General features: G+C 39.0%; 1 protein-coding gene across 2 annotated transcripts; it reads left to right on the forward strand.

The window, feature by feature from the left end:
• LOC101169145 (cysteine-rich secretory protein LCCL domain-containing 1) lies at nt 1-10507 on the forward strand. 2 transcript variants are annotated; one of them, XM_004079135.5, is made up of 15 exons: nt 1-217; nt 505-806; nt 4636-4754; nt 5194-5326; nt 5551-5666; nt 5768-5868; nt 6000-6158; nt 6243-6303; nt 6424-6490; nt 6588-6718; nt 6813-6856; nt 6931-7003; nt 8420-8489; nt 8861-8994; nt 9546-10507. In XM_004079135.5, exons 2-15 carry the CDS (start codon nt 537-539, stop codon nt 9595-9597), a joined length of 1530 nt encoding a protein of 509 aa, XP_004079183.1. In that variant the 5' UTR covers nt 1-217; nt 505-536; the 3' UTR covers nt 9598-10507. The 2 variants fall into 2 exon arrangements, with proteins under 2 accessions (XP_004079183.1, XP_078791686.1); XM_078935560.1 differs by having other exon boundaries at nt 27-217; nt 5988-6158.
• The last annotated feature ends 536 nt before the right edge of the window (nt 10508-11043 follow it).

Below are 11043 nucleotides of genomic sequence, written 5' to 3' on the forward strand. Positions count from 1 at the left end.
AAGCGCCAAATGAGCTGCAGTGCCATGCAGCCTGCGGCACGGCGAGCAGGCTGAGGAATTCAACAGGTACCTCCCAAGCTCCTGGAAGAGCCCCAGCTGCCTGAGCTCATTTGGTCTGATTGATGGATTTAAATGATTTCTTACTGTGTAATAATCTTCCAAGAGGCTCCACATCTGGCATATTTCCGTATTTTGAATCCTTTAGGAGCTATTTAAGGTAAGCCTATTTTATGATTTATTCTTTTTTTGCATTTAAAGTTAACCTGCAAACCACCAATTCTTCATGAAACTGGTATAACACACGTGCAGACTTACTGTGCAACAAAGCGTGAAGGCTCAGTTTACACTGGTCTCTCTGAGTGTAGTGATGCACTGACCTTGACATGCACTCTGACATGAAAGCTGGTCTATTTGACCTGCTCCTGGAAGACCTCCATTATAAAAAAAGAAGGGATAACAGAATCTCTCAGGGTCTTTTGAGTTTGTTTTGTGTTTGTTCTGCAGACAAAAGCTGCATACAGGGATATTTCTTGGCCATGGAGAGGTCCCTGATTCTTTGCCCTGGCTGGGTCAAAGGTGCACTCCTGATCCCATGCTTTATCCAGACAGCCCTGGCTGTGGTCCTCACCAACTCCACAGGGCTGGAGTCCATTCTAGACAAGTACAGAAATAGAGACGAGGAGTGGTGGAAGGCAAGGTCGAGAGGGAGGAGGGCCATCAGCCAGGAGGACATGCATCTCATCGTGGACCTCCACAACAAGCTGCGGGGTCAGGTCTATCCTCCTGCCTCCAACATGGAGTACATGGTAAGAGGGATGTTCCTCCATGGCAGATGTAGATGCTAAAACATGAAACAAAAATGCCTGTAATTATTGAAATATTTGTCAGTTCTACACTTACAGCTGGAGAACAACGTGTAGAAAAGAAATTTGCAACTGAGACGTTTTTCTCTGAGCCAATGATCCAATCACAAACAAGCTATTGTATTATTTGAGTACATTTTAAAACTTTAAGGAATTATTTTTTTCTTTCCACAATGTTGTGTTTTCTAATTTTAGGCAGAAAACATTTGATTTACTCTAATTTTTTAACTTAGTTATTAATGTCCCACTCCAGTTATCTTTTGAATTATCTTAAAAGCGTTCCCAGTGGTCTTTTAGTTATGATTATGCAGTTTAAGCCACAAAAAAGTGGCATTTTCTAGGACATAGTTTCTGTAGAGTGGCAGTAGTTCTTTAGAAATTTGTCTCTGATTTATGGGCAGGATGTTGGTGTGGAACAACCCTGCCTCCCTCTCCCCTCCCTGTTGCTGAGAGCTCTCTGTTTACATGCTCTTCTGCTACCAGGGAGCTTGTGGCCTACCCTGCACATTTTCTACATCACAAATGAGCTCTTTTCCAAATTGCTCCTAAATCACAATGATTTTAATAAAGAAACAAGGTAAATTTTTTCATATATGTTCTCCATCATCAGAAAAAAGACCACGATAAAAACACGATTTTCATCAGAGTGGGTCTTTAACACTGTACCTCTAATGTCTTGAATGTTCTACTAGGTGCATAAAAGGTAAAAGATGTGGTTTGGTAATATGAGTATATGCATCTTACAACTAAATATTGAAGCAAACTGAAGCCGTGCATTTGGATTTACAGTTTGACGTGATTTCTGATTTCAGTTAGATTTAAAACAACAACTGTTCTTCATCTCTCCCCTGCTGGTTTGAAAAACACAGCCACAACTGGGAGCTGAAAAATGCCCACGTGTGGCAATTTGAGGGAAGTGGTTGAATCTGCAAGTGAAAACAGGCTGGACATGTAAAATACACGGCAAGAACACAGCAGCTGGACCACAATGAGGGACTCTTGGTGGCATGACTCACAGACAAACAAATAAAATGTTAACGGGAATTTCTGTTAGTTTCTCCCATTTTATCTTAAGTTACCATTAAAATGTAGCAAGTTTGATGATTTTTGTTGTGAAAAACTTGCACAGAGTAAAAAATTGGGGTAAATAGCAAAAGCCGGTGTTGAAAATGTATGAAAAAAATCGACATACTGTCTTTTCCCAATAGGTTAAAGTTTTGTAGAACCTCAGCGTTTGACATTTGTTCTTCATGGCATCTTTTAAACAAACCTCTGGTATGTTAAACCATCAGCTCCATTTAGATTTTCATTCATCTTTTGGCAGGACTTTTGTTTTGATAATAGGAAATCTGGACTGCGGTGTGAAGTTCTTCAAAGCACTGACAACATATGTTTTTGATCTTCAAAAGATGAACTCTGTTTGCCATTCTGAGTGAACATTATTCCTAAAATTTATTTGCTCAATCACTGTTTTTTCTTTTCCATTTTTGGGGCAGGTAGTGCCATAATGATCATTATCAATTAAGTAGACAGAAAAATGAGTATGTCCATTCATATATTTATTACTGAGAAATAAAACTTTTGTGGTCTAACATGAGAAAAATCGTGTTGTGGCTGCAAAGAAAAGGGTGCTTTCAAAATAAAAGCATCCTCCTCTGTAAAAGTTTCAAATCTTAATTTGGTGGTTAAACTATAGGTGTGTCCTTTGTAACCGGGCTTCCTCAGAGGTCCAGCGCTGAGTTGTTGTTTTTTTTTCTCAGAGAAAAGAAATCTCCTGCTAGGGCTGCTCCCTAAGCTAAAGAAAGCAGGATGGGGAAGGAAAGACAGATGAGATATGCGGGCCTACGCCACTGTTTGTCTAGCTCCGACTGCCAAATTTCTGCTTGCATGGGCTTGCTGTCTGGCCCAGACTCTGCCGCTATTGCTCCTACGCTGTTGTAATGCCCTCTATCTTAATTGCCCCGCCCATTTTTCTCCTCAACCTTCCTGTTTTGTGCCGACTCCATCACTTTTACTTCTTTGTTTCCTGTTTCAGCTCACCTAAAACCATGGCACCCCCTTGAATAAACAATTGTAGTGATAATTAGTTTCATGATGTGGTTAAAGGGTGTACCTTTTTTTTGTGAAGTTAAAACCGCGTTTTTATTTCTTCGAAGAAAAAAAAAAGGACAGGAAGTGACACCATAGGGTTCACTTTGCTGCGGTGACTTCTGATAATGTAGACAGCTGAGAATCACAACTATTTGTGTTAGATTGACCTCAGCACCATCTAAAATATGTAAGACCTTATAATAAGTCCATAGTAATCAAGATGCTTCTTTCAAATCAGATCCATGCTTTAGTTTTATCCCGGAGTGGTTCTGGCAGATGGTTTGAGGCAGCTCTGTGTTTTGTAAACTTCATTTTCTCTAGAATGTAATAAGGGATTTGAAGTAACCTCCACCTTTTTCTAAAAGCTTGGGGGAAGTCCACGCCCCCTTAAAAATCTGTCTAAATGTTTTTGTTCGACTTGTGTCCTTCAACTGTTTATGAATGAGCTGAATAAGGTTTGAGTTTCTTTACTGGTTTTAATTTGACTATTTACTTACTTTTTAATTCAATTTTTGTTTCAATTCAATTTTATTTGTATAGCCCAAAATCACAACAGTCGTCTCAATGGGCTTTGTGCAGATTTACTGTAGCTTTTTAAAATTAACATTTGTTTATTTTTCTTTAACCAGAGAGCCACAATGGAGAGCCACATGTGGCTCCGTTTAGCTGCAGGTTGCAGACCCCTGGCTTGGGGGCAGGTGAAGTCAAATTTGACAAGTTGTCATAGTTTTTCTTAGTGTGTAGTTCCAGTCCTGCCAAGTTTTGCCAAAGCGTTGCAGACTGCTCCTCAGCAACTGCATCATATGGTTCTGAAAAACGGGTTCTGTTTCATTCATCAGGGCTGCAGAGATTTAGAGAGAAAATAGGTGTTTTTCCTGATAAAATCTGAACAGAAAGGAGCAATGCGTTTGTCTTACATGTGAAACACATTATGGAGATCCAAATTTAAGCGGGACCCCACTGTTTTTGACGTGATATTTCATAGTAGTGCAGCTAAACAGTGTGCCAAGCCCAGAGCACACTGCAGCTATTCTTTTCCTTCCCAACAGAGTCAACAGTACATTAATTTTGCCGCAGCATTTAAATTGCCCATTCTCTTGGGCCAGTTTACCACTTGATTCAAATCATTGTGGGTGCCAATTGTTTAGAGATATTTTGGCTTAATTGCTGGTAGTTAAAACAAAGATGGCTTTGAGCCCTGAAAAAAACAGATATTTTATTTTTTTGTTGTTTTCTTTTTTTACCAGAGCTTACTGGAAACAAACTATGACAACACAAGTACACAGAATAGTTGCATAAAGCTGCAAGTTGCTACGGTAGCTTCTCATGTATGTGTTTGTGTAAGCAGAGACTGCACGTGTTTCAGTGGGGAGGCCCACTTCTGACTATACTGTGCCAAAATTTGCAAGACACATGCCTGAAAGTGCACTTAAAAGGTTCAGGGTTGAGGATTTTTTTTGCCGAAATGTGTGTAACGTGTGGGAAACTTGAGTGGTTGGTTACTCTTCACTAGTAGGATTTCGATTCATCAGACATTAACTACAATGTCATGTCACAAAATCCATTTCAATGCATGAGTTGACTTATCTTTCCAAAGATTGGATTTTTACCCAAAAGCTTGCAGAATTGTAAGGTTGTGCATGCTTTGTATGTTTTAATGCTGTGTCTTTGTTCTTCCCAGATGTGGGATTACGAGTTGGAACGAAGTGCGGAGTACTGGGCACACATGTGTCGCTGGGAGCATGGACCGAACCACATGCTAACACAGATAGGCCAAAACCTGGGAGTGCACTGGGGCAGGTGTGTTTGAACAATGGTCTCTCTAAGTTTCATTTTATTTCGTAGGTCACCATTTATTACCACACCAACACAACTTTAGAAAAAGCATCTTTACAACGATTCATGGAATCGATGCTGCATGGAAAAATGCTCATTCTAAGTCTCAGTCTCAAAATTCTCCTTGCAATCCCATCTATTTTGGTTGCCAAAGGAAAAAAAGGGGCTAGAAGGGTACTTGGCTCAGAGAGGGCTGCATTGACACCACACCACTCTGCCTCCATTTCTTAGGCTACGGTCACAAATACAACTGCTACCACGCAATGGGCATTATCACAATCTTCATGATCAGTCAGTTAGGCGGAGATGACATCAGCCAGCCAGGAGCAGCTCTGATTGGACAATGTGTAAATGTCTCCGGACTGAGTTTGTTTTTTCTTTTTACCTTATTGTTATTTTTTAGGGATCGCCCTCCAACCTATCATGTACAGGCCTGGTATGATGAAGTGAGACATTACAGCTATCCATACTCCCAGGAATGTAACCCACACTGCCCGCTCAGATGCTCGGGACCCGTCTGCACTCATTACACTCAGGTGAGAAAAATACAAAGTTACATTAAATAAAACACTTTTTGTTGAAAACTTATTTTACTAAGTGCTAAAAGGTTGTTATCTAAAGATTTATGGAATAGTTATCATGATTTTCAAGGCCTATATGGAAAAAAAGTCTTTCTTTTAAGATGCAGATGATTAATGGGGATGCAGAAATGCATCTTTTGATGCTTTTGATGATGATTCCTTTTGTTCTGTGAGTGTAGTTGGTGTGGGCAACCAGCAACCGCATCGGCTGTGCCATCAATGTGTGCTACAACATGAACGTGTGGGGAATGATCTGGGCTAAAGCTGTCTACCTGGTCTGCAACTACTCTCCTCCGTAAGTTATATACTGTACCAGTTTTTTTTTTTTTTTAAAGGGGGGAAAAAAAGTAACAGTGTAAAATGTGTCCTTTAACCTTTATTTTTTTATTTTTTTAGGGGTAACTGGTGGGGCCATGCTCCTTATAAATATGGAACTCCCTGCTCTGCCTGTCCAGCTAGTTATGCTGGTGGCTGTAGGGACAATCTATGTTATAAAGGTATTACATTTTTTTACTTTCCACCATGTTGTTTAACATTTTACACACTACAAAATCTCCCCAAATTGATTTATAAATCAATAGGATATCAAGTTCTCAGTCAGACATATGACATCTAGACATTTACCTAGATGGGGGGGTAAACAGGCGCCCACCTCCTGAAATTGAGAAGACAAACTTGATTGAACCTGAGCAAGAGCCGGTAAGGGACAGAGAACCTCAGCCAACACCCGATCCATCACCTAATGACAATGCTGAGAGAGACTGGACCGTCAGCACAGAGCAAATGTGTACGTTTTTTTAAATAACATTTCATATATAAATTGGATTTTTGGGGAAAAATCTAATAAAGACTGTGCTTGCTGTTGCTTTAGCCCAACAGGTTGAGTGTGAGACTAAGCTGAGGGACCAGTGCAAGGGCACGACCTGCAACAGGTAGATGTAGATTGAAGGGAACGACTAAAGACCGTCATAGAGCGGTGATGCTTTAATTTATTTAAAAAATGTGGCAAGCCTAACATGTGTGCAACAATTCTTTTTTTATCGTGTCCATAGATACGAGTGTCCACCTGGTTGCCTCGAGAAGCCTGGAAAAGTGGTTGGAACCGTCTACTATGACATGGTAAAAACTCTAACCTAACTCCCAGGTACCTGCTATGTATGTTAGTACTTAGGCTAGTAAATTCAACCTTTTTTTTGCTGGTTCGTTAACTCTTCAGCAATCCAGTGTGTGTGGAGCTGCACTACACTCTGGAGTCATTGACAATGATGGCGGATGGCTGGACGTGACGCGACTTGGCAGAAAGCAACATTTTACCAAATCATACAAGAATGGGATCCAATCCATTGGGTAGGAGACCATTAAAAACTACGAATCACATATATTTTTATTACTATTTAACTACCAGCTTCTAAGAAATTATTATTTTTATGTTTAAAAACAGGAAAAACAGAAGTGCAAACTCTTTCAAAGTAGACCCAGTACCTGGTAAGAGTCATTTTTAATCCTTTTTAAAATGTTCCGGTATTTTTGAATAATTTTCATGGCTCTTTTTTCCCCAGTAAAGGCTGTTACGTGTGATATGAACGTGGCAGTTTACTGTCCTTTCAAGAAACCTGTTCGCCACTGTCCCAGGTAACACGGTACTCTAACATCTGCTTCGCTGTAACTAATAATGTTGCAAACAAATTTTTCAGATAATTCAAGTAACCTTTTTGTCATAGAAATTTGAATATTTTACATGTTTGAGTTAGCATATAGTGGAGCAACAAAGTTTTTGGCAGTTATCAATTCTGCAAGTTATCCCACTTAAAAAGAGGCCAATGAGAGGTCTGTAGTGTTCATCATAGGTACACTTCAACTGTGAGAGACAGAATAATTAAAAAAAAGTTCAATTTATTTGTAAATTGTGCAGAAAGTAAAACCAACAAGGAAGAATTCTGTCCCTCACAGACAATTTCACTTCTTCTTTTAGCCCTTCTATCCTCCACTTGTAACATGTATTGGGGGACCTGTATAAAAGACACCTGTCCACACCGTTAAACAATCAGACTTCAATCGCTCTACCATGACTATGACCAAAGAGCTGTCTATAGTCTAAAAAGAACCATTAAACGAGCAGCTTGGTGAGAAGAGATCAATTCTATCTATCCATCTTCAGAACCTGCTGAATCCTTTTTGGGATCACAGGAGCCAATGCAGCTACCAGTGGGTGAACGCAGGGTACACCTCGAATAGGTGATCGGTTTGTCATAGGACCACACACTCACATGCACAATGCAATTTAGAGATACCCATGAAGCATGTTTTTGTATAGTGGGAAAAGGCTGGAGGGCCTAAAGAAAATCCAAGTATGAAAGAAAGGAAAGGATGAATTGAGTCATGTATGGTAAGATTTTGGGCAAAAACTTCCTATCAGTGAGGGCATTGAGGATGAAAGGTGGATTGATTTTCTAGCATGACAACAACCCCAAACACATCGTTCAGGCAACAAATGAAACGGTAACTTAAATATCTGTGACATCTCTTTAGCCCCACTGTGTATGAAAAATTAATGTTGCTTTTAGGACTAAATCATGAGTAGGATGTAAATCACGAGAGAGCTTGCTGTCACGGTGAGGAGGCTCGAAAGCCGGTAGGACCCAGAATGCAGAGGCGGAGGCACACGGTTCAAGGGCAAGGGGTTTAATAGAAACAAAAGCGCTGCAGAGCAGGATGACAAAACAAAACTAAAACTTACTGTGGCATGGCGAGGGACAAGGAACAAGGCATGAACACCATAACAGGGGTAATGGACCAACACAGGAGGAAGGCAGAGACGAGACTTAAATACAGACAGGGCAGACAAGACACAGGTGGACACGATCAGGGCTGATGGGGACCAAAGGAAGTAAAACTCAAGAAAACAGACAAGACAGGAGACTTTCAAAATAAAACAGGAAACAGAAACAAGACAGAACAAGGACCAAAAACAAGACAACAAATTCAAATCATGACACTTGCATTATTTTGAAAATCAATTGAATGTGCTTTTGTTTTGTTTTTTGACAGGTTGTATTGTCCAAGGAACTGCCTGCATAGCAGTCAAGCTCAAGTCATTGGAACAAAGTCTTACTCAGATGTGAGTGTTGCTGATAGATCCTTTACAGACCAGGATTGCAGATTTAAAGCCAGAAACCCCAGATTGTTGTTTGTGTTTGTTTGTTTATGGATTGGCAAAACCTTCACATTCCTGTTATTTTACTCTTCTTTTTTTATATACTCAATTTGACAGAAGATGAATTTCAGTTCAGTTGAGTGGTTTGTAAAAAAAGAAGAAAAAAAACTGTGAATTTAGGCTAAAGTTGCATTTCAAAAGCTGCAACAACTGTTTTCCTATTTCTTCTTACACCATGACTTATCTGAGAGCAAAAGGTGTGAAAACATTTCATTTTTTTGAAGTGATTTTTAAATGCATATTTCTATAACTCATCTATATGACGTCTTTTCTAGAAATCTAGTATTTGTAGGGCGGCCATTCATGCAGGAGTGATCCAGAATGAGTCAGGAGGGTATCTGGACGTGATGCCAGTGGACAAGAGGCAACATTACACTGGCTCCTATAGAAATGGCATCACATCTGCAAGGTAATTAGTTTGGAGTTTTTTCCAAATGCACTCACTACTCACTCCTCAGTGCAAAATATGGGCATTCCCCATTTTGGAGGGGGGTCTGAATCTAGAACTCCAGAATCCAGTGCCCTGAAATTTACCAGAAATCTAGTGTGTATAGATCCTGACTCAATTGGCAAAAAATAGAGCACCAAGCATTGCATTTTTACAATTTATATTTTGAAAAAAAATTCATGTAAATTATTATTTTTTAATAAATCATCCAAGTTTTCATCATCTGAACAATAGTCTTCATAAAATGTTTATATTTATTAGGTTTCTACTTATGCAGATGAGTGACGCCACAAATTACAGAGGCATTCATTTATGTATTTCTTTCTTACTGACAGTTATCTTACCCTATAGAATTCCGGCATAGCCTAATTTCTTTGAAATAAATGTATTTTAAACTTTGTGTATGTTTTCTGATATAACTGCATTAATTTGGCCTCACTGTTACTTATACTTATAAATCAGACACCTCATAAGACTATTAGGCTCATCCTTGATTTTTCTTTCTTTTTCAGTTTAATAAACCCCATCGGAGGAAAAGCCTTTAGAGTTTTTGCAGTCATTTAAAAAATAAATTCTTTTGATCCACTTTCTTAACCCGCTGAATCCCGTCATGGGTTTGCCGGAGCTTGTCCGGCTACTGTTGTGCGAAGGCGGGGCACACCCTGGACAGATCGCCAGCCCGTCGCAAGACAAAAAAGAAATACAAAAGAAAACATCAAAAAAGGCCACCTTACTTCCAACATGCTCATCCATGGTGACTGTTTGGTTCACTGCAAAAGTAAACAAGGTAGGAATCCCAAAACCTGTAGTCAAAGACTTCCTTGGAACCTCAAGGACTGTTTAATTGGGTTAAATTGCATCATGGGTAAATCACTGTCCAGTAAGTATGTAGCAAAGCAGATCTGGTAAAATGTAGACATATGTTTGTTGCCGCACACCGAGATTTATTGACATAAAACAAAATGGAATGTTGCGAAATGATGCATGGTACTGACTGCCGCACATTTTAAAAAAAAGCCATGCACTTTTCAAACTACAAAGGTAAACCTTTGGTTTAATCTGGTTACAGTTATATATGTGTAGTTCTATAGTAACTCATCAAACTTTCAGAAAACATTGTACATTTTGTATAAACATGTTGTAAATAATAGTATTAGCAATATTAACTTGCTTCTGTGGTCTCATTTGTTTACATTTCTAACTCACCATAGCAGCTGTACAAAGGAAATAAGCAACATGTAACTTCTGCATGCAAAATCTAATATATGCAATCCGAGCTTTTATTTTTTAAAAGGCAGAAAACAACATTATTGTAGTTTATCCGTATGATTGTAGATAATGGAAAACTTCTGTACCATGCTCCCTTTTTATTTACATGCAGAATTTCAAATGTGTTTTTATTAATGGAGCCTGGCTGGCCAGGTCTATATACAGTAGGCATGGCAGAATCATAATAAAGATTTTTTAAAATACATTTTATTGTCTCTTCTTACTAAATTCAATAACCCTATTGGTGTAAGATCTGTTCTTCCAATCCTTACCTTGTCGATACATTTTAATTGTTTTGCACACATTTGCAGACATGTGAGGTAAAGTAGCTATATGTTGTTGTCTGTCTCTCCAAAAATCAAAATAACCGTCAGACTCAAACCATTACATCTCAAATTCAGCTGGCAGAGAAACTTTAAAAGGAGCTTTCTAGGGAACAGTGGGTGTTTTCAGGAACTCTGGGTACCGCAGAGAGAGAAAAAACAGTTTCTGCTCCAGCTAGAAGATCTTATCGTGCTGTAGCCTTCGTACGATTCATAAAAAATCTGCAAGAAAAATGAAATATCATTACTTACAACTGCAATTATTAAGACTGTCAGATTAGAGAGATTATGGATTAACATTAGTTAATGTCAAGGACCAATAAAGAAAATATGTTGTGACATGTGGTCTTCATTACCTCTTTCACCTTTCAATGGCTTCCTGCATGGTTTCTTATCAGCTTCCTTTAAAGAGAGAGCA

The sequence above is a fragment of the Oryzias latipes genome, chromosome 17 (genome assembly GCF_053564925.1).
Source record: "Oryzias latipes strain Hd-rR chromosome 17, Olatipes_Hd-rR_3.1".
NCBI lineage: Eukaryota > Metazoa > Chordata > Actinopteri > Beloniformes > Adrianichthyidae > Oryzias > Oryzias latipes.

What these genes read in the sequence shown, in the direction of transcription:
- LOC101169145 (XM_078935560.1), top strand. Translation starts at nt 537, where the DNA reads ATGGAGAGGTCCCTGATTCTTTGCCCTGGCTGGGTCAAAGGTGCACTC. An exon ending in CCTCCAACATGGAGTACATG is followed by an intron (nt 807 to 4,635) that starts GTAAGAGGGATG and finishes TGTTCTTCCCAG; the next exon opens with ATGTGGGATTACGAGTTGGA. An exon ending in GTCTGCAACTACTCTCCTCC is followed by an intron (nt 5,667 to 5,767) that starts GTAAGTTATATA and finishes TTATTTTTTTAG; the next exon opens with GGGTAACTGGTGGGGCCATG.